We start from the raw sequence: 20,062 nt of genomic DNA, 5'->3' as shown, positions 1-20,062 counted from the left end.
ACACAGGGTGAAAGGAGAGATTATAAACAATGTGGTCAGAAGGAAAGGAAATGTAGAAAGAACACACAGTCCAATTCCACCCAAAAGCCTGTAACTCATGGCAACATGTCATACATCTGATAAAGTGGACTGACAGGTACCCCTCTGAAAATTCTTGCAATTTTTGGTGAACTTTCAGTACAATGAGACTACACTTGCTAAGATTTTCACTTAACTTTTTTTTTTGGGGGGGGTATATTTAAGGGTTCTCTTTCCACCTCAGAAACACACAGACGCACGCATATACGAAATGCTTTCTGTAGCCAACCCAGTAAAAGATACAATGTGTGTTTTATAATGGGCCCAAACCTCCAACATTCTGCTATATGAGAAAACAAATCAGATTTCTCAATTTATAATGAATTGTCCATATCAGTACAGTGCATGTAAATATGCTTGATTCTGCTTCTGCAGTACTTGCTCGGCCAGCATGATCTGTGGATTGAAGCCAATACTTGGCTTTTGAAGAATTTAGAATTGCTTTTTAAGAACGGATGTGATCAGAAGGTTGAAGCCCCCAAAGTCTGGAAGGCACCAGTTTGGGGACAGCCTCTGAAGAGACTCTTAAGGATCAGATAGGCATATACAGGAGAAGCGGACCTTTCAGATAACCTGGTCCCAAGCCATTAAGGGACATTCATGGACGATACAGTCTCTCAATGCATAGCTATTTTCCATGATGGCGAAGTGGCATCTTCAGGTTCAGAAGCAGCGTCCAGGTGAATACCATTTGCTGGGGACCAAATGGGATTGCTTGTGGGTTTCACGGTGGCCAATGGGATGCCTCTGGGAGAAACAGGAGGCTGGACTGGATGGACTGTTGGTCTGATCCAGCGGGGCTCTTCTGTTCTTAGTCATGACAAGAATAGCAGCTGAATGTAGCATGATGTGCTGTTGCTGCTGCTGCTGCTTCCACCGCTCCCCCTCCTCCTCAGTCTCACTGACAGTTTTCTGCTGGGAGGAGGTTAGTCAGACCAGAGCCTCAGTCATGATCTAGAGAGGCAGACGCTCTGTGCTGCTTCACAGACAGGGAGTTTTCAGAAGTCCCCCAAAACACGGTGCTTCCGTACAGGTGAGCCTTTTTCGCCTCTATATATTACTTTAGGAAATAGCAATGAAAAAGAGCAGCGATTGTTTGTATTTCTGGTTATCTTCGCAAATATTGAATTCATTCAAGCTCTTATTTCTGAAAACTTCAAGAAGCTGGGGATGAGTTTAACGCAGCATCCAGCTAACTGTGTTTGGCAGTTAAAAAGAAAGAGCAATGGCTGTGGATAGAAAAGCTTTGAAAGAACTTGGGTTTTTCTTTTCTTTCAAGAATGTTAAATGTGGATGGTTAAGGTATTTAAGCAGATGAAAAGTAAGGATATGACGGTACCTTGTGATGTGCTGCTTTCCAGTTGATCCAGCTCTCCCGGTATGTAGGGATAGGACCTCCAATCTTATGTGCACTTATGCACAAGTCTCATTGAACTCAGTAGGTCTTACATCTGAGTCGACATAATGGGATCATGTTGTAAATTCCTTGTTTAAAAGGCGAGAGGCTGGATGCAAATTTAGTCATTCTTCAAAGCAATCCTTTAAAACCAATGGGATTAAAGTTACTCCTGACAAACTTAAGCCCCACTGATTTCGTGGGTCTACTTGAAGTATGAATAAACCTGGATCCAACCCGAGAGGAAATACAATCACACGGAGTAGTCACTACCAAACTACTGTCTGTTTTTTATAGCCTGAGGCAAACACAGAATTTACTAACACCAGCAGGCCTGGCTCAGCTGGATAAAAAACAACCCAAGATGTCAGAAATTCAGATTTCAAGAGGAGCCAAGCTGCTTTGAAAAGTCATGAAGCAGAAGCACACTTGCATACATACATATGTGTGTGTATACACACACACCATTCCAGAACCTTGGGGCAAAAGAGAGAGACGTACCTCACTCCCCAATGTCTCAGTTGTGAAGTGCAGGCCCATTGCGCCATTCATTTATGGAGCATGAGAAAGGAGCTGTAACAGGGGAAACATTGAGGAAGAAGCACAATTTCTCCCAATTAAATTAGCAGTGTAAAGGAAGCAGCTTTCAGTTATACATTCGGAGAAACTTCCTAACAAAAAGTGTTGTAGGACAGTATAGTAGGCTGCCTCAGGAGGTTATGGGCTCTCTTTCGTTAGAGATATTTAAGTAGAGGCTGTCGTTCTTGCAAGATTCTTATACTGAGCAGGGGAATGGATCAGATGACCCCCAAGTCCCTTCCAACACTTACGTTCTATGATACTAAGATGTAAAGCAGGGTTAGCAAAAATATTTTTTTTACTTATTGTTACTTAGGCTAACAATATAGACCTGCCTCCAGATATTATTTCCACCCAGTAGAGTATTGTTTGCATGGCTGCCCCACCACTTCTCTTACTTTTATGAGCTTTTTCTATTTTGGTTACATAGGCAAATCCCATGAAACCTTAAGGGTGGGATTTATTGTTTGTTTTAAATGGACTTTCTCCATTTAGAACACAAGCACAATAAGGTGGTTATGTGTGAGTTAAATAGTTGCTGTTTATTTTAAAATCTTGATGGAGAGAAAGAGCTGCGTTCTGTCACCTTCAATATTGACATGTCTGGTCAAAGAGCTATGTAAGTCTCTGAGCTATGTCTGTACAATCATTCTGGTGGCATTTGACAGCTGAGAAAACAAATCTTCCTCGGCCAGTTTACCAAATTTCTTTCCTCATCTCAGTCAGACTCCTCCTTCAGACCAGTTCCCACCACACTACCCACAATGGGAGGCTGAGGCATTTATTTATTTGCAGTTTGTTCCACCAGGTCAGGAAGAGACCATTGCCAACTCAATCTTGTATAAGCCTTGCCTGTTCTCCCTAGTTACAAATTCCTATTGTTTTCATCTCCTTTTGCGCCTGTCTAAGGACTGCTTCAAATGTGACCCATTTCCTATGACAAAAATACTTGCATGTAAATACTTGGAGATCTTGTAGGTGGAAAGGTTTTGCCCATCTATTCTTGCTACATCAATGCATGCTGTGGGTGCTGGGCAGCAGCAATTGCAGCTTCCCAGAAAGTCTGTGTGGTGTAAAAAGTGTGTGCGATTGTCACATCAGACCAAAGGTCCATCCAGTCCAGCACTCTGTTCACACAATGGCCAACCAGCTGTCGCCAGGGCCCCACAAGCAGGACACAGTGCAACAGTACTGTCCCACCCATGTTATCCAGAGACTGGTGTACATAGGCTTACTGCCTCTGATACTGGAGGTCGCACTTAGTCATCTGGACTAGTAGTCATTGATAGCCTTCTCCTCCAGGAATTTTTCCAACTCCCTTTTAAAGCCACACAAATTGGTGGCCATCACCACATCTTGTGGTAGCAAATCCCATAGTTTCAGACGCACTTTCAGGTTTATAGCTGGATTATCATGAAATTGCTTTGGTCCATTAGGGGGCACATGAAGCAAGAAAAGCAGAGTATATGCTACCTAAAAACCTGCTTTCAAGAGTCAACTGGCCCTTGAAACCACCCCATACTTCAGGGTTGTGTGGCAGAGTCCAGTGAGTAGAAGTGAATGTCATCAACTGTGTAGGTGCTGCTCAGCCAATGAGAGAGGCGTGTTCCCAGCCTGCTCCCCTACTCAGGGAAATCTAATGGAAGCGCTGGATTAAGCCCCTGTAGTTTCCCCCACACCACTCCCCTCTCATCCACCACAGGGAAATTGTTAATGGGTAAAACAGTGCCACTGTGATATTGTGAATGTTTAAAACAGGCTGATATTGCAAAGGGGTAAAGCAGTGCTACTGCAAGGATGATGATGATGATAAAACAGATTTATATTGCACTCTATACCAGAGCGCATTCCAGTTAACCAAATCATACAAAACACAACAATAGGAACAAAAAACAATAAATACACATTAGATAAACTACTAACTAGAATTTAAAGCAATTCACAAACAATGAATTATATCAACCATTTAAAGTCTGAAAACAAACCGAGTGTCCCTCTCTCCATACACCAACACTATGACTCTGATTCAAACAAACAGGTTTTATTAAGTGCCCTCCTCCCTGCAGGGTTTGTATGAGAATGAGTACAACTGGGTAACCCACACCTCTTCTTGTCAGCTTCCATTCTCAAACAGTGCTACTACGATATAATGAATGGTTGAAACAGCGCCCCTGTGATATTGTGAATGGAATGGTTAAAATAGGGCTATTGCGATATAGTGAAAGGTTGAAGTAGCACTACTGCGAAGTAGTGTGCTAAGTGGGAAAGGAAACCAATCAAAAGCACCTCATTGTTAATGGGGGGAAAGGGGAAATAGAGGGGGGAAATTGGACAGCTTCCACTCCTTGACCAGGTTGATGACAAACTGCTCTGTCATACTCAGCAACATTAAAAGGGTTGAATTTTGCTGGTTTGCAAGCTACATTTTACCCTTTTACTGTTCTGTAGTAGCTAGGGAACACTACAATGGTCAAAATTAACTTGCAAACAAGCTAAATTTGACTTAGTTCTTTGTAGTGCCAAACGCATCATTTTTAACCTTTTAACCGCACCATTTTTAACTTTTTGTGAACTGCCCAGAGAGCTTCGGCTATTGGGCGGTATAAAAATGTAATAAATAAATAAATAAATAAATAACCCAAAACCTTTTTCTCGCCTCTTTCAATTTCATGGGGACAGAGGAACTGCAGGTAGTGATAAAATAAAATACACATTCTGATAGCACAGATATGATACATGATCTAGCCAACCCAAACTGAGCACAGAGTGAGGCTATAGGGCGTGCTGATATGAGATTAAGGTAAGTGAAGCTTTCCTTTAGTCTCATTCCAGAGTCTGAGCCTCACAGTTGCAGGTTCAAGGGTCTCAAAGTGGTCAGCACAAACAGGGATCAGGCAAAAAGCAAGGTCTCAACTGTCCAGGTCACAAGCAACAAGGTTTCATAGCAACACAGCAGACAAGGAGCAGGCAGATGGAGAGTCAGTGTTCAGTTCAGAAATGCAGCAGTAATGAGTCAAAGAAGCAGTTCAGAGTTGAGACAAGGGAAGCTGGATTCCACGAGGTCTGGTCAATGTTGTTTCCAGCAACTCTTCCAGCTCCCAACTGCTGTTTTTAAGCAGAGGCTGTCAACTGTCCAGCTGCAGAGGCTGTCAACTGTCCAACTGTAGCTTGTTAGTAGCTTCTGAAAAGAGTCACCTCGTGAAGAGAACCCCATACTCCCACAGAGTGTTCGGCTGCAGTCAGGTATTTCTCCTGAGCTCTGGAAATCTGGCCTGCCTCTTCAATCTACGTCACTTCCAGCATGAGGTTCTCTCCTGTTCTGCCCCTGAAGAAGATATCCCCTCCTCCTGTGGAGGGTAGGTCCTAGCCAGGTACTATTGAGGGCCCACAGGTATCCAGGCCCTCTGACCCTGGCTGGTCCTGAGCCTCGGCAGCTCCTGGATGCTCTGAGTCTTCCTCTGAGGAGGAATCATCTGGTGGGGATGTGAACACTGTTCCCCTTTGATTCCCTCTCCTTCACAACCCCTATAAGCAGTGATACTTCTGAATCCAAAACAAACTGTTTCTACAATTCTGTGTTATGTATACGCTTTCTGCTAGTTAGCACCAGATGTAGAAGCTATGAATGGAAGCCACAGTCTAGCTGACTTTGCTCTTAGAAGGAAAATGTCGCATTCCATAATTCCGCCCTCTTGCTGGTGTCGAGATGTCCCTTTCAGTTTTCCATTGCCCTTTGCGTGAGGTCTACAATAGATATTTAAGGCTGATTCAGTGAAGGGTAGGGCTAGTCATAAAAAATCCATTAGTCACCCATCCTCTTTTGTTCTGTTAAGGAACAAACTTCTAGTGACACAAGAACAGCATGCTCTTGCTGGAGTGCATCTGTGTTTCAAAAATCTATTTAAATATCTTCTTGAAAACTTTAAATGAGAAAATGTGAGGCACTGCTAAGAAACACTGGAGATGTCCATGAATTCAAAGCTTAGCAGTTACCTGTCTCCTGCCCGCTCAGGGGCAGTAGGTGCCAGGCTTCCAAAGCCCAGTGTGCCCAGTGGACATGTGTGGATCTGTAAAGTTGTTAGTTTTTATTAAAGAAAGTAATTGCCGCAAGGTGATTGGCTGTGTTGTTATAGGAGAATCCTTGCTTCTTAAGGAACCAGATATCATTGCACAAATCCCTTGGGAATCAGCCATTCTCTAGCCATGGCCTAATCTACACCAAGCAAGATATTGCACTACAAAAGCAGTATGAAAGCAGTATATAAAAGGCAGGTGTGGCTCCTGCCTTCATGCTGCTTTCATAGTGCAAAATCCTGCTTGGTGTAGATTAGGCCCAGGAATGACCTGAAGGACTCAAACTCTGTGATGCTGAAGTCCCCTGCATTACAGTTCATCTCCCAAACATCCACAGTGCCAAAGAGCAGAAGCTTTTCTCTTGATAGCGAGAGAAGGTTCTACTATGCCCTTGTCTACCCTGGGAGATGATAGGCTGAGGGGGAGGGGGAGACAAATGTTATCCGGAAAGCAGGCCAGGATGAAGAACTGTACCATGTTCATGACTTGCTCTCATTTTAGATGGTTCACAACACTCACCACTGCAGTGCACCTTACTTACTGGGAAATTTCCTTGATTTCCATACTGGTGTATGGAATCACACAGCAACTACACTTGGAAAGTGATTCTTAAAGAATATGATCAAACATATTTATTTATTCATTGCATTTATATACCGCCTCATAGCTGAAGCTTTCTGGGCGGTTTACAAAAGTTAAAAGCAGTAAAAAAACAAATGTACAAAATTTTAAAAAATAAGAAGCATAAAAACAACAGTATCCTTGTAAAAACAGCTATTGATAATGAGCTCATTATCAAGCTTATTCCATGGTGACAACAGCGATAAAAAAACAACCCTTCACCAACCACCACATCCTTGAAAAGTCATCCAACAGAACTTTTCCAAATGGTTCAAGTCTTGTTATAGCTAGCGCTGGTCTTCTGGGGATTTGGAGTGTGATGCCATCAATGCACCAGTAACACTGGGCTCTATTTCTTCTTGTCATCTAAGTCAGGTGAAGCTGTGGAAGTGCTGAACTGGTGTATGGAATCAGCGATGGATGGGATGAGAGGTCTAAGAAACTTAAGCTCAATCCTGTGGGTAGATGGTTGCTGGATTCTCTCTCCACCACCACCACCACCTTTTGGTTCTTTCCTTAGAAAAGACTAATACTATTCATCCATCTATTGCATAAGCAGGCAGCCCCATTCCAACATCCAGTTCCCTGTACTGACTGTCTGAATAGGTTTTCTGTTCTCTGCAAAAATTGCTGCCTGTGATGTATAATCCCCAGTTGCCTAGCTACAGTCTTGTTGAACTGGTTGGTACTTGGCTAAATTACTGCAAACTCCCCCCACCCCACCATGTCACCTAGAAGCTAGCCTGTTTGTGTGTACATCCTTTGTGCTTGATTATCTCCTAGCAGTGTCTACATGCTCTCCTGATGAGTTGTTAGCCATGGCATGTGTGCTCTGTCCAATGGCCAGCAGTGGCTACTAGGAGGTTGATCAAACCATCCAGTTGAATCCAAAAGGAAGAGACCCAAATAGAGGGCAGCCCAGAACTTCATCAATAATAGAGAATCATCTACTGTTCCCTCAATCTCTTCTATTCTGAAGATAGTCCAACTTTCCAGACTGGAAGAACATCAGCCTTAGAAGGGCCAGGCTGTCAGCCCGGAAGATAACATTCTTCTCAGCCATTCTAAGCAACAGGTAGCTTACCTTGAGGTTCTGCCAGAATTTTCTCTGGGTTGTGTTGAATAGAACACCAACAAGTGATTCTCTGGGAACTAATGAAAAGGCTATTTACTCCACAAATAGGCCCAAATGGCACTCTAGACGTGGGCAAGAGAACTGGTGCACCACTAACACATTGAAATACAATAGGCTTCTGCATTTCCAGTAAATATTTGAAGGACTGTCAGAAGACAATCCTCAATTTGAGGCATCTTCTGTTTGAAGAGCTGTCCAGACCAAGGTCACAGCTAGACCTAAGGTTTATCCTGGGATCATCCAGGGTTCACCCCTGCCTGTGCACTGGATCCCCTGTGTGTTACCTAGATGAACAGGTTTGACCCCTGGATGATCCAGGGATAAACCTTTGGTCTAGCTATGGCCCAAGTCTATTTTAAAGCTAAAGAATCCTGTTAAGATGGTTGAGCAGGGGTCTTGAAGTTGCCCGTCATCCTGGACAGCAGATTAAGCACTGCTTTCCCACTGTGGTGGGATGTATTGTATTTCTATTTCAATTATAATAATGATTTCTAAATTTGCATGTACACCTATGCATTAACGTATACAAATATGCAAATCGCTGTCCTTTTTATTGTTTGTTTTTTAGTGATGAATTTCCTCTTTTTGGGGTGATGCATAAACAGCCACCATAATCACCACCAATAGTGGTACTCCACCAATCAAGCACTTCTAGAATGGGGGCAATTTCTTGTCTATATAAACAATTCTGTTACAGAGGTCTTGTCTATTATAATCTTGTTGATTGCTGACAACAAGAGAGCTCAAATTCCAAACCAGTGATAAATACATTGAGTATAATAGTACTAATCCTATAAAAGAACAAATCTTGCAGATCTTTTGAATTTCTTCGAAAGGGTCAACAAACTTGGCCAGTGGTTTCAGACACAGTAAAGTGGTTGCTTTGAGAAAGTAATATCTGACATGATCCATAAGAATGTAAGGAGAGCCATGCTGGATCAGACCAAGGGTCCATTGAGTCCAGCACTCTGTTCACATATTAGCCACCCAGCTGTCAACTAGGGCCCACAAGCAAAACATCGGTATGTCCCCCTGACTGTGGCATTGGCAATGCATTTCTCAGTCACCACGCTGGCTAAATATGAATTTTCAGGGCTGGAGGTAATGCTCAGTGATACAAACTTTCCAGCACCTGCTATTATCTAAATGCAGCAAATTTATACATTGCAAGAACTGAGAAACCCAGAGTGAACCTTGCTACATCTCATGGAAAGAAACCACCCGCTATACTGACCTGAAGAACTTCTCTGTTTCTTTTGAGCAGCAACTATTGCATGGATAAATGCAGACTGGAGCATCATGATAATACATGCATTTACCTGCCAACCATGAGCAGCTGAAGCCCAGAGGAATGAACAATGGCCCTTTAACAAATGGGCGATATTTTCACCTTCTATATCATGTTGACTGAACATGATGAGATGGGAGGGGGATTGTGCCCACTGGTCCCACCTGTACCATTGTGCATGCAATGGGAGTTGTGAATGGAGCTTCATATGCTCAGAATGGGCCTCCATGTGCCCAGTATATGTGATTGAGAGCCTGGATCACACAGGGTATCCTCATCATGTGCCTACTTTTCCACCTTGCAGCCGCCTTTGAAGATGGCAAGTCCCATGCTGACTGCCAAGTACTCCGAAAGGATCACTCTACAGAGGTTGACAGGGCTGAACTAAACAAGATGGTGGAGGGCTGTGATCAGACTTCATAACTCTTTACATCTTTGCAAAAATCGGCTGGGAGCAGAATTGGGATCACGACTATAGTGCAGGGGGACCGGGGGCCAATCCACCCCAGCGATTTAGTGCAGAGGGAGAGCAGTTTGAAGTCTTTTGTGAAATGTCGCCGATCCACAGGCAACCAGCAGTTTCATGAAAAGCTGCATTTTCTGTTATCCATTTCCCCAAATCTGAAGCTCTATTAGGGAAAATGTGTGGGCAACTCTAAGCAGATCTTTCCAGCTCCTGTTTTTTTTAAAAAAAACATTTAAAGGGACATCTGTCAACAGAATGCAAGAAAAGATTACACATAAACAAGTATAAAGCAATGCAAACTGGGAGGAAAAAACCATCCATTATGTATACATGCTGGTTATCATCACACCGGGAGGGGGGGGTTCCCATTTCAATACCACTGCTTCTCCGCCGCACCCCCCCCCCCCCCCGATCCTGTCCATCATTACTTCCTCTCTCTTCCCGGATGGGAAAGAAGAAGTAAACAACAACCACATGGCCCATTCAGGGGCCGTTTTGATCACAGCAGGAGATTGTGGCGTATTCCATTTTTTAAAATGGATTTTTTTGGGGGGTCTATTTTGCAATGGAAAACAAGTGGAAAAAGCAGGAGGCACACAGGAGGAGGACATCTTCTTCTAAAGGACGCGTGCACATCCATAAGTGGGCCATAGCAAGCGTGCAATAAAATGCTCGTCTGATGAACCTTGTTGTAGCAAAAAAAAAAAAAAAAGTGCTTCAGCAAGAACAAATCATTGAAAAGTTAAAACATTTAATCAGCTGGCTGCAGCTGTGCAAAAGCCACATTCCATGTTAGAAACTGAAACTGAAGTGGCAAATATAACACTATTATAAAGGATATGTGTGTCTATATTTAAGCCATCTTGTCCAGTTCTGATTGATTTATATGAGAACACATCATGCGACGTGCTGGGCTTGACGAATCCAAGGCTGGAGTTAAAATCGCAGGAAGAAACATTAACAATCTCAGATATGCAGATGACACCACTTTGATGGCTGAAAGGGAGGAGGAGCTGAGGAGCCTTATGACAAAGGTGAAAGAAGAAAGTGCAAAAGCTGGGTTGCAGTTAAACCTAAAAAAAACCAAGATTATGGCAACCAGCTTGATTGATAACTGGCAAATAGAAGGAGAAAACGTGGAGGCAGTGACAGACTTTGTATTTCTGGGCACAAAGATTACTGCAGACGCTGACTGCAGCCAGGAAATCAGAAGACGTTCACTTCTTGGGAGGAGAGCAATGACAAATCTTGATAAAATAGTTAAGAGCAGAGACACCACACTGACAACAAAGGTCCGCATAGTTAAAGCAATGGTATTCCCCGTAGTAACCTATGGCTGCGAGAGCTGGACCATAAGGAAAGCTGAGCGAAGGAAGATAGATGCTTTTGAACTGTGGTGTTGGAGGAAAATTCTGAGAGTGCCTTGGACTGCAAGAAGATCAAACCAGTCCATACTCCAGGAAATAAAGCCAGACTGCTCACTTGAGGGAATGGTATTAAAGGCAAAACTGAAGTACTTTGGCCACATAATTAGGGTGACCATATGAAAAGGAGGACAGGGATCCTGTATCTTTAACAGTTGTGATCAAGAGAGAATTTCAGCCAGTGTTATTTGTATGCATGCAGCATCTGGGGAAATTCCCTCTTCATCACAACATTTAAAGCTGCAGGAGCTATACTAGACTGACTTGATACAAAAGAGGTCAGGGCTCCTGCAGCTTTAAATATTGTAATGAAGAGTGAATTTCACCAGGTGCTCCATGCGTACAAATGACACCTGCTGAAATTCCCTCTTCATCACAACTGTTAAAGATACAGGAGCCCTGTCCTCCTTTTCATATGGTCAGCCTACACATAATGAGAAGACAGGATACCCTGGAGAAGAGGCTGATGCTAGGGAAAGTGGAAGGCAAAAGGAAGAGGGGCCGACCAAGGGCAAGATGGATGGATGATATTCTGGAGGTGACAGACTTGACCTTGGGGGAGCTAGGGACAGCCAACAGAAAGCTCTGGCATGGGCTGGTCCATGAAGTCACGAAGAGTCAGAAACGACTGAACGAATAAACAACAAAACAGTTATCTTAGAACTGGCTAAGGCAGAGTATCTTTCGGTAGCTGCGTTTGTCCAGGCTCCAGTATTTAATGTCTGAATTTCAGGCTGATTTTTAATGCAGCATCAGTTTTTCTAGGTTATGGCCTATTCCTTCAGGAGCATTTTCCTTCTGATGAAAGCCTTGAGTACGTGAGGTTTTTATCCTGGGGAAAAGGAAGTTAGTCGGCGGATGTTTGTCCATGAGCATAATCTTTTTTTCTCTGGGTGTCTTAGTCTAGGGCTTGTGTAGGTTGGCTGAGCTTCTGATAATTGCCTGGAAGGGGTGGGTGAGAGACCCGTTGTGCCGGAAGAAGGAACAATCGCATTGATTTAATTTCTTAAACTCTCTAATGAGGTGCATCTCACATTTTTATCTGATGCAGCTTGCATCTTTGAGGCATTACACCTCGAGCTCTGAGCCAATTGCTTGTGTTTTTGTTAGAAAAGTATTTTAGAATCAAGAATGTACAGCAGTCTGTACAGTCTGGCAAAATATGAATATGCTTTTGTTTGCCTCAGGGGAAAAAAGAAGGTAAGTAGCAACAGTAACAATAACAGCAGGGAAGGAAAGCCATCTCTCCTTACACGCTGCCGATAAATAATAATAAAAAAAGATTCTGTACACAGACTGATTATGACATTTTTCTGTCACTTTTTTCCTTTATGAAAGAACGCCCACATGGAATATGGATTAGATCCAACTACAATATTCATTTAGATTTGGGGGACATCCATGATTAACAATTGGCTTCTAGAGTAAAATTTATCTGGGTGTATCTGGCACTATCCAGAAAGATAACTGAATAGGATCAGTAAAACAATAATTACAAACTTAAATCCAACAGCTGAGTGATTGATATGTATCACTGGGTAGATCTGCCCAGTCTTTGAGATTTTCCGGGAAGCCCTAATCTTTGTCTTAATAGCATCCTAGGATCACTTGGTGAGGTCTCATTTGGTGGGGACTTTTTAATGACTGCATCTGGGTTTTTGCATTTCCTTTTTAGGGAAGTTAATCTAGCTCCTGCACTGATGACTTTCTACCACCAGGCAAAGACCTTTTAAACTCAGATCAAACTACACATAACATTAATTGCGCAATGAGTAGCTGAGCTATATCTTTGTCTTTCCTTTAGAGCAGGGCGAGCAAGACGGTGCCCACCGGCACCAATGCATCCCTTCCTTGGCAGCCACCATGGTGCCCTCCCCCTCCCCATTTCTTATGGGCAGCTGGGATTCCTGTAAAATAGGTTTCTGTTGGTGCTGAAAAGTTTGATTTCAAAGGAGTTGTTAGTGTATTTGGGCTCAGCTTTGTATGGAAGACAGGTTACTTGCTCTTTTGCCATGCCTCCCATGGCAGCTGTTTCACGATGGTGCCAAACACAGTTTCTCAAGTTGCCAAATAGGTCCATGGCCCAAAAAGACTGCCTACCCTAGGTTGCTTTAGAGTAATTGTGCATGGCACCAGTTCAGATCAAGACCAGCACGCACTGGGGGCGGGGGCAGAGTATTAAACCTTCTCTCCATTTGCGTCCTGAAATTCCATCCTGCCGCCATGCACAGGATTAAAAAGAAATAAAATATCCATCAGTGCCTGGGAGTGCCCAATCTAGTGTCACTACAGGGCCCTGGCAGTTGCCCTGGGTTGCCAGCTGATGATGCCAGGCCTGCTATGAACAATCTAATAGTTTTGCTTTGCTTTCCTTGCCCATGTGCATCCCTCCTGATTACCTTTTGTTCTATGACTACCCTACATGCCAATTTATCATGCGTTTTTCTCTCACCCAGACAGCTATGTCACTTCCTGACTGTTAGAGCAGTACAACAATGGAGGTTGTGAGCTCTCCCACACTAGAGGCCTTCAAGAGGCATCTGGACAGCCATCTGTCAGGGATGAAGGTGGATTCCTGCATTGAGCAGGGGGTTGGATTCAATGGCCTTATAGGCCCCTTCCAACTCTACTATTCTATGATCCTATGATTCTACGACTACTATTTTTGTCTCCTTCACTTCCTATTGCATCTCATCTCCTTGACCAAAGTCGCCTTCTTTCAACACCATTTTCATACTACCAGTAGTTTGGCTGGCAACTGAGATAAATATGTCATTTCCTCCAATAGACAAATTGTGTGGTCTTTGAGAAGTCTCTTGGAACAGCCTCTATTCCTCATCTGTAAAATGGGAATAATAGCCCTTCCAGAGTTGCAGGGACAAACACAGTACGGTTAGCAATAATTTCATATAGTCTGAGTTAAAATACCATACCTCTTGAGCAGCTGCAGTCCTGGCTCTGTTTGTTTAGGGGAAATTGGCAGGAATCGTTCGCTTAAAGAGCTTTTTTTGTTTGTTTGCTAGCTAGCTATATTTGGACTTAATCCATGGTTCATGTTACAAATTGCCAGCAACGTTATATCCGTTGGAGTAAAACTGAATTGAGAGGAAAGAATTTGGTTGGACACAGTAGCATCTGAATCTAGAGTAAACAGACTGAAGGGAACTCAGATTGACTACTTCATTTTCACATGACAGGTTAAAAATGGACTTAAAATTATTTCCGTCTTGTCCGTTGTGAAGAACACACCCAAGCCATAATACCAAATGGTCTATCTTGAGAACATGTTTGAACAATTTCTGATATAAAACAGTTGAGACATTTGAAGACCTACATAATTTTTACAGTGTATGCTTTTTTAAAAAAGTTCTGCAATAATGAACTGAGTTGTAGTGATGCTGTCTTTTGGTCTTTATATGTAAAAGTCTAAGAGAACCCTGTGCTGTGCTGTTACTGTACAAACACAGTCTCTGAAGATTTGAGCCATTTCCTTGTACGTTATTCAAAGCTATGAGGTAAATTGTTGTCTGCATTGTCTTTGCTGAGGTGGTTCAGCTGTTGTTGGCTTATGCCCAGTTCCCTTTTTAGTTTATTTCCTGTTTAACATTGGTTATTTAATTGCATGTTGGTAAGTTGGGAGTGCAGCATTCAACCTTTGAACCTGTGCCTAGTAACATTCAGTTTTTAAGGACTTGTTTTTTTAACAACATAAGCTTCTTTTTATATTTCAATAATGCTCTTATTTAGAGGATTGAAATCTTCACTAGAAAAAAATAATATTTAATGAAAAATATTGGAATATTATCTTTGTTAGTATCTACAAGATATTATTTTTACTTCTCACCTATTTTATCCTCACAATAACTCTGGGCTCATCTACACCAAGCAGGATATTCCACTATGAAAGCGGTATATAAAAGGCAGGAGCCACACTACTGCTTTATAGCAGTATTGAAGTGCTCTGCAGGATCTACAGTACTGCTTTATAGTGGTATTGAAGTGCATTAACAAGTGTTGGGGCTCTTGACACAGCTACACCAAGCAGGATATAACACTATGAAAGTGGTATGAAAGCGTTATATGGCATATGTAATGGGCCCCAACAGTTGTCAGTGCACTTCAATACCGCTATAAAGCAGTAGTGTGGCTCCTGCCTTTTATATACCGCTTTCATACTGCTTTCATAGTGGAATACCCTGCTTGGTGTAGATGAGTCCTCTGAAAGGTAGGTTAGGCTGGGAGACAGTGGGTAGGGTCCAGTGATGCCCTTGTGCGAATAGCCAGGACCATTGGCCCCAGCGCATGTGCAACTGGCCTCGCTGACCCTGGGGCACATAGCACTTCCGGGAGCAAGCCCCCAAAAGAACTAAAATACTAGTTTCTGGAAGGGCTGGGTCATGCCCCTTCCAAAAAAGAGTGTTTCCACGTGTTTCAGAGCTTGCTCCCAAAAGCACTACATTGCCAGTGGTAGCAGCTGCAGATGCCCTGAAGATGGCAGGGATGGCAGCTAGCATGAGTGCATCATTGGATCCTTCCCACTGAGTCACTGAAGATTCTGCAGTGAGATTCATTGATGATTGGGGGGGCCTAGGCCCGAGGATGTTGTTGCTCCAGGGAGATCCATTCGCAGTTGATGCTGAGATGTCCAGTTGGAGCCGCGGAAGCGAGAAAGAGGTCTCTGAGGGGTAAGTGACCAGCTTATATCTGGTCAAGTCCCCTCCCAGTCCAGAGTGGCGTGAATTCCTGCCCAATGCAGGATGGACACGTCTCTCTCTTGCTCCGCCCACAAATCCCTCCCCATGCCTAGGCTTTGCCTGGCATGGCAGAATGGGCAATCTAATTGGCAATCCTCATTGATGACCTTAATGATTTTGTTTGGGAGAGTCTGTGATATCATCATATCGGAGAGCCTCTGAAAATTTATAATCTGTGTCAAAACACCTCAAAACCAACATGGGTCTTCACATTATCTTCAGTTGGATGAAGATCCAACTGAACCTGGGAACTGAACTTGTTTTGTACTCAAGAATTATACATTCAACACAGTTCATAACTGTTTGAAGAGAAGTAGGGGAGAAAGACATGATTAAAGGAGCTGTTCTACAGAGCTATAGCCTAAATATGTTTTATAAGATCCTAGAAAGTGTAGAACTGCAGAGATGGGTAACTTGGACCTGCCAAACGTTTGGGCCTACAGCTCTTGTGATCCCTCACCATTGGCTATGCTGGCTAAGGCTAATGAGAACTGTAGGCCAGAACATCTTCAGGGCCAAAAATTGCACTCCTGCAGCACAGGCAAATCAGTAAGCCTACAATTTTTAGCCAAAATTGCCATATTAATAATAAAGTATCTAGGGAAAGGAAGCCAATGAGACAAGGGAAATTTCAAGGACAAATAAGTCCAGTCCTTTGGTTCATGTAATGACTAATAATGTGTCTGATTTAGGGGTGGAATTATACATTGATGACTAACTAGCCTATTGTTTATGTTTCATTTAAATATTGCAGTAGTGTTAAATTGTGCAATTTGCAGAGTAGTTTAGTTGTTCCTTACTTCTGGAGTAAATATACACAATTATATTACTATTTTGCAATATGTTAGGATGGATTCAAATGCCAAATGTGCAGCTGTTCCTATGCAAGGAAGATATCATACAACATAGAACAGGACTTCACAAACTTTCTATCCCAGTTCCTGCTTGTGACAGCTGAAAATGACTGAGACCCACCAGTCACAAATACTGACAGATGGGAGTGGAGTCTGGCATAATCAGTTGGCATCATTTTATATTAACATCTAGTACTTATTTGAAAATTGCTAAATTCTTTGCCACCACAGCTATTTCCTTGTAGCAGGGAGTTCAGCTTTCCTCAAATTAAGTACAGAAATTGGCTCTGAAAGTATCACTATTCAGCCTTGAATTTCCTGTTCTTAGAATGTATTATGTATACAGGAGCACCTCAGGAAGACTTTTCATATTTGAAACAGAATCACACCGGTGGTCAGCAGAATGCGAGATATAGGTTTCTGTAAATTTGATGGCCAGAAATAACTGATATTGTTGTGTTTGGAAAATTCACTGACTGTCTCTGGGCTTGTTCAGACAACCCATTAAGTCATGATGGTTAAGCATTTTGTGTTAACCATCATGGCTTAGCATGTGTGTAGGGCATTTTCTCTAACCATGGTGGCTACATAACCATGGTTTAATCACTCTCACTGCGAAGGGGTTAGCAACCCGAACCATAGCTTAATGTGTTGTCTCAGGCCCCCGTTGTTTATTTTATTTTATTTATTGCATTTTTTTACCGCCCAATAGCCGAATGGTTAACAAAATGCTGCCATAGAGCTGCCATTAGCACTGCCATTAGAAGTGTGAATAATATTGTGTAAATGGCCACATTTTCATAAGACAACTTTTAGGTGAATGAATAACAAGCTGCCATTTTTATGTATACTGGCAGCTCACCAAGGTGACGGGTGGCCATGCAGAACTTCCTGGGTGCCCACTGAGCCATCGAGTGGTTCATGCGGTGGGTGGCAGCAAGGGTTCGTGGACCCAATCCAAGCGCGGGAGAGGGCGTCCATCAGAGTCCACACCTGCATTGGATGCTCACAATATCACCAGCAGGGAATAAAGATGTTTTCAATCCCATGCTGCTTTTATTATCATTGTGAACTTGTGCTTCCAGTCACAAACACCTGTAGCCACCACATAAAGCAAAAGCATCCCTGCCCACCCAGCTGATAGCCAAGGTTCACAACAACATCTTCCCATGGTTCTCCAAGCAGTTACGGAAGTGTGGCTACTCCCACACCCTACTGCAGTGTGAGGAGAAGCTACATGCACTCAAGAATAGTGGTTATGGTGGAGGGTTGATAGGCAGGGTTGTTAATGCACATGTGGTGGGAACACTCAACATGGTTAGTGCTAACCACCATGCACCATGGTCAGCCTAACCACTATTCCCTATGTTACATCTGAACAGGGCCTCTAACTGATATGGCTGTATTATAAACATTGCAAAATAATAATAATTAACTGTTTTCAGGTTTCTTACATTTGGAATGTTTGTTTTGATTTTGCTACTGAGAATTTTGTCTTCTTGGTTTTGAAATCAAAAGAAAGCTAGACTTTTCTTGAAAGCAGAACCCTATACATTTCTACTCAGAGGTAAGCACCACTGACTTCAATGAGACTTAGTCCTAGGACTATAATGGGGCTGTTTAACTTGAGACTCTCCAAATGTTCAGGCCTACAGTTCTCAATGTCTGTCACCATTGGCTGTGCTGGATAATGTTGAGGGAAGTTGTAGGCCCAAACAACTGGAGGGCCGCAAGTTGCCCACCCCTGTTGCATAGAATCACAACCTTAATATGGTAGAATTACAGATGACTATAAAAAAAGGGGGGGCGTTGGTTAGTGGATTCCATTAGAAGAAACGTCTTGTGATTTTTTCCCCCTCCTGCAGGTGTTTACAGATAGTAACATTGGTCTGAAGAAAATGCAGAACTAATGAAATGGCACAATATTAAAATGATGCATACTCATCTAGGACGTCTATGGTCATTGCCTGAAGAACATGGAGAACCTTTCAGAGGATAATACTCTGAATTGCACCATTGACCACACCATACACCAGACATTATCACCAGTGATATACATACTTGTCTTCGTAGTAGGACTCCCCGCCAACTGTGTCTCACTTTACTATGCCTATTTGCAGGTGAAGGTCAAGAATGAACTGGGAATCTACCTTTGCAATTTGACTATAGCAGACCTACTTTATATTTTCTCCCTGCCCTTTTGGCTCCAGTATGTTTTACAGCATGACAATTGGACCTATAATGAACTCTTATGCAAAATCTGTGGCATCCTCCTGTATGAAAATATCTACATCAGTGTGGGCTTCCTCTGTTGTATCTCAATTGACCGTTACCTGGCTGTGGTGTACCCTTTTCGCTTCCATCAGTATCGGACAATGAAAGCTGCTATAGTGGTGAGCATTGTCATTTGGACCAAGGAAATTCTGACCTGCTCGCTTGTTTTTACACATGGCGAAGTGAGTAACGACACGGAGAGCCACCTAGTGTGCTTTGAGCATTACCCCATAAAAACCTGGGAAAACAACATAAATTTTTACCGTTTCACTGCTGGATTCCTATTTCCATTTTCTCTGCTGCTTTTTTCTTACTGTGGCATCCTTCGAGTTGTCCGCAAGAGTCATGGCACTCAGAAAAAGAAGAAGATTCAAATTAAACGCCTGGTTTCAAGTACAATTTTAATTTTCTTGGTTTGCTTCGGACCATATCATATTCTGTTGTTGACACGCAGCCTCTTTGAGAATAGCTGTGCATTTGCTGCCAGTATTTTTAACGTCTACCACATTTCACTTTTGTTGACCACTTTTAATTGTGTTGCCGACCCAATACTATACTGCTTTTCCAGTGAGAACACCTACCAGGATTTTGTCAAACTACGAGACAGCTGTTTAAAGTACCTAAGATGCAAAGTGGTAGAAACCCAGGAATCCTACCCGCTGAGTACTCCAAAAACTGTCAAAAAAATAAGGGACCAAGCTGAGCTTGACCCAGAGTCATTAAATACACTACATGCTCATGAAATGGAGGAAACATCAGCTGACACTTTTCCAAAAGGAAGAGTGATGTAAAGTCTCCATGTATATATTTGTTCACTTCTCATTTGGGCTGTAAAAAGCATCTATAATTTAAAAATACAATCAACTATGCTACACAGATATTCTTCTTTCCGCACGGGGAATTCCTTAGTTCCTTTAATGTCGTTCAGAGCTTTATTCTAATACAGGGTAATTATATCAAAACAGGCTATTCTTTGCAGTTTCTTATACATCCCATTGCTTACTCAGTACATCTTCCATCATGGAAAATCAGCTATTCTTTTTAATGACAGGACTTGTGGAAATAAAAATATTAATGTTCTGAATTGTAGTCTTGGAGTAATGAAGAATTACTTAAATG

At 42.6% G+C, this 20,062-nt stretch overlaps 1 protein-coding gene across 1 annotated transcript; it reads left to right on the top strand.

The window, feature by feature from the left end:
- The first annotated feature begins 1,037 nt into the window (after positions 1–1,037).
- Positions 1,038–19,884, top strand: GPR68 (G protein-coupled receptor 68). The gene is made up of 2 exons (XM_063147632.1): positions 1,038–1,111; positions 18,535–19,884. Exon 2 carries the CDS (start codon positions 18,646–18,648, stop codon positions 19,732–19,734), a length of 1,089 nt encoding a protein of 362 aa, XP_063003702.1. The 5' UTR covers positions 1,038–1,111; positions 18,535–18,645; the 3' UTR covers positions 19,735–19,884.
- The last annotated feature ends 178 nt before the right edge of the window (positions 19,885–20,062 follow it).

This window comes from Elgaria multicarinata, chromosome 2 (genome assembly GCF_023053635.1).
Source record: "Elgaria multicarinata webbii isolate HBS135686 ecotype San Diego chromosome 2, rElgMul1.1.pri, whole genome shotgun sequence".
NCBI classification, from domain to species: Eukaryota; Metazoa; Chordata; class Lepidosauria; order Squamata; family Anguidae; genus Elgaria; species Elgaria multicarinata.
Note: the sequence above shows the minus strand (reverse complement) of the source record. Positions and strands in the feature narration are given on the sequence as shown.

Coding starts and splice junctions, on each gene's coding strand:
- GPR68 (XM_063147632.1), top strand. CDS start 18,646: ATGGAGAACCTTTCAGAGGATAATACTCTGAATTGCACCATTGACCAC.